This window comes from Calidris pugnax, unplaced genomic scaffold (genome assembly GCF_001431845.1).
Source record: "Calidris pugnax isolate Ruff unplaced genomic scaffold, ASM143184v1 scaffold81, whole genome shotgun sequence".
In the NCBI taxonomy this organism is placed as follows: Eukaryota; Metazoa; Chordata; class Aves; order Charadriiformes; family Scolopacidae; genus Calidris; species Calidris pugnax.
Window position 1 is genome coordinate 7,142,260 of NW_015090880.1, and position 1,135 is coordinate 7,143,394.

A 1,135-nucleotide genomic window follows, 5' to 3' on the forward strand; every position below is an offset into this window, starting at 1 on the left:
CCAGGTTGCTCAAAGCCTCATCCAGCCTGGCCTTGAACACCTCCAGGGATGGGGCATCCACAGCTTCTCTGGGCAACCTGTTCCAATGCCTAACCACTCCCACAGTGAAAAATTTGCTCCTAGTATCTACTCTAAATTTACCTTCTTCCAGTTTGAAGCGATTACCCCTCATCCTATCACTATACGTTCTTGTAAAAAGTCCCTCTCCAGCTTTCTCGTAGGCCCCACACACAGGCCCTCACTCCGGCGTCCTCTTACCCCACACCTCTGACCCCATCCCCCGCAGACACCTACCGTGCGCCCTCCTCTGCTACCGCCTCCCCCATCCGCACGGGAGACCCCACACTGCAGGCCCCTCATCCAAGCACCCCGCCCGCCAGGGCCCACTCCCCCCTCAGAATCACCCTTCAGCCCAGGGGCCCCAAGCACCCCTCCCTCACAGAGTGCCCCCCATGGACAACCCTCCCCGACACCCCTCCGCAGAGAGGCGCCGACCCCCCTCCTCTACGTCCCCCCCCCCCACAGACACCCCTCAACACACAGGCCCCGACACCCCTCCTCAGTAGCGACCCCTCTCCGGGCCGCCCCCACCCCACAGGCCGCTCCCTCCCTTCAGCCCCTTCCCCAGTCCCGGTGGCCCGGCCGCACCAACCTCCTAGCGCTGCCATTCTCGGGGCCCCGCTCCGGCAGCGGGAGAGGGGGGCGGCCCGAAAGGAAACGTCACCGGCACTGCTTCCCCTGCGCCGCTCCCTCTCCTCAGCCCGCTTACTCCCGCGGAAGCCAACCCCGCTCCTGGCACCCACCAACATGGACCACGCCAATTGGCCCCTGGCCCCGATGCGTGCCGGGAAATGTAGTTCCGGAGGCCGGGGAATGCTGGGAGCCGTATTGCCTCCCTGGCGCTCTGCCTGGGAGTTGTAGTTTTCAGGAGGCGGCCCGGGGGGGCGGACTCTGCCCGTCGCGTAGCAACGGGGAGGCGGGCGCTGGAGGGCGGAGCCGCCATTTTGGGGCCCTCAGGCAGGGGCGTGCGGGCCGCCCGCAGCACCTTGGCCCTGAGCGGCCTCCTCTCCAGCAACACTCCGCAGAAATGGCCTGTCTGCATAAATAAATCCTTTAATCAAGCGTTATGCTGCCA

At 65.3% G+C, this 1,135-nt stretch overlaps 1 protein-coding gene across 2 annotated transcripts in view; it reads right to left on the reverse strand.

The window, feature by feature from the left end:
* Window positions 1-785, reverse strand: part of KBTBD8 (kelch repeat and BTB (POZ) domain containing 8) — a 9,487-nt gene extending 8,702 nt beyond the window's left edge. The window contains exon 1 of one of the 2 annotated variants that reach the window (XM_014946884.1): window positions 653-785. In XM_014946884.1, the coding sequence (XP_014802370.1) occupies window positions 653-668 (16 nt within the window). In that variant the 5' untranslated portion in view covers window positions 669-785. The remainder of the gene's footprint in view (window positions 1-652) is intronic. The other variant, XM_014946886.1, reaches the window with a different exon arrangement.
* Between the last annotated feature and the right edge of the window lie 350 nt (window positions 786-1,135).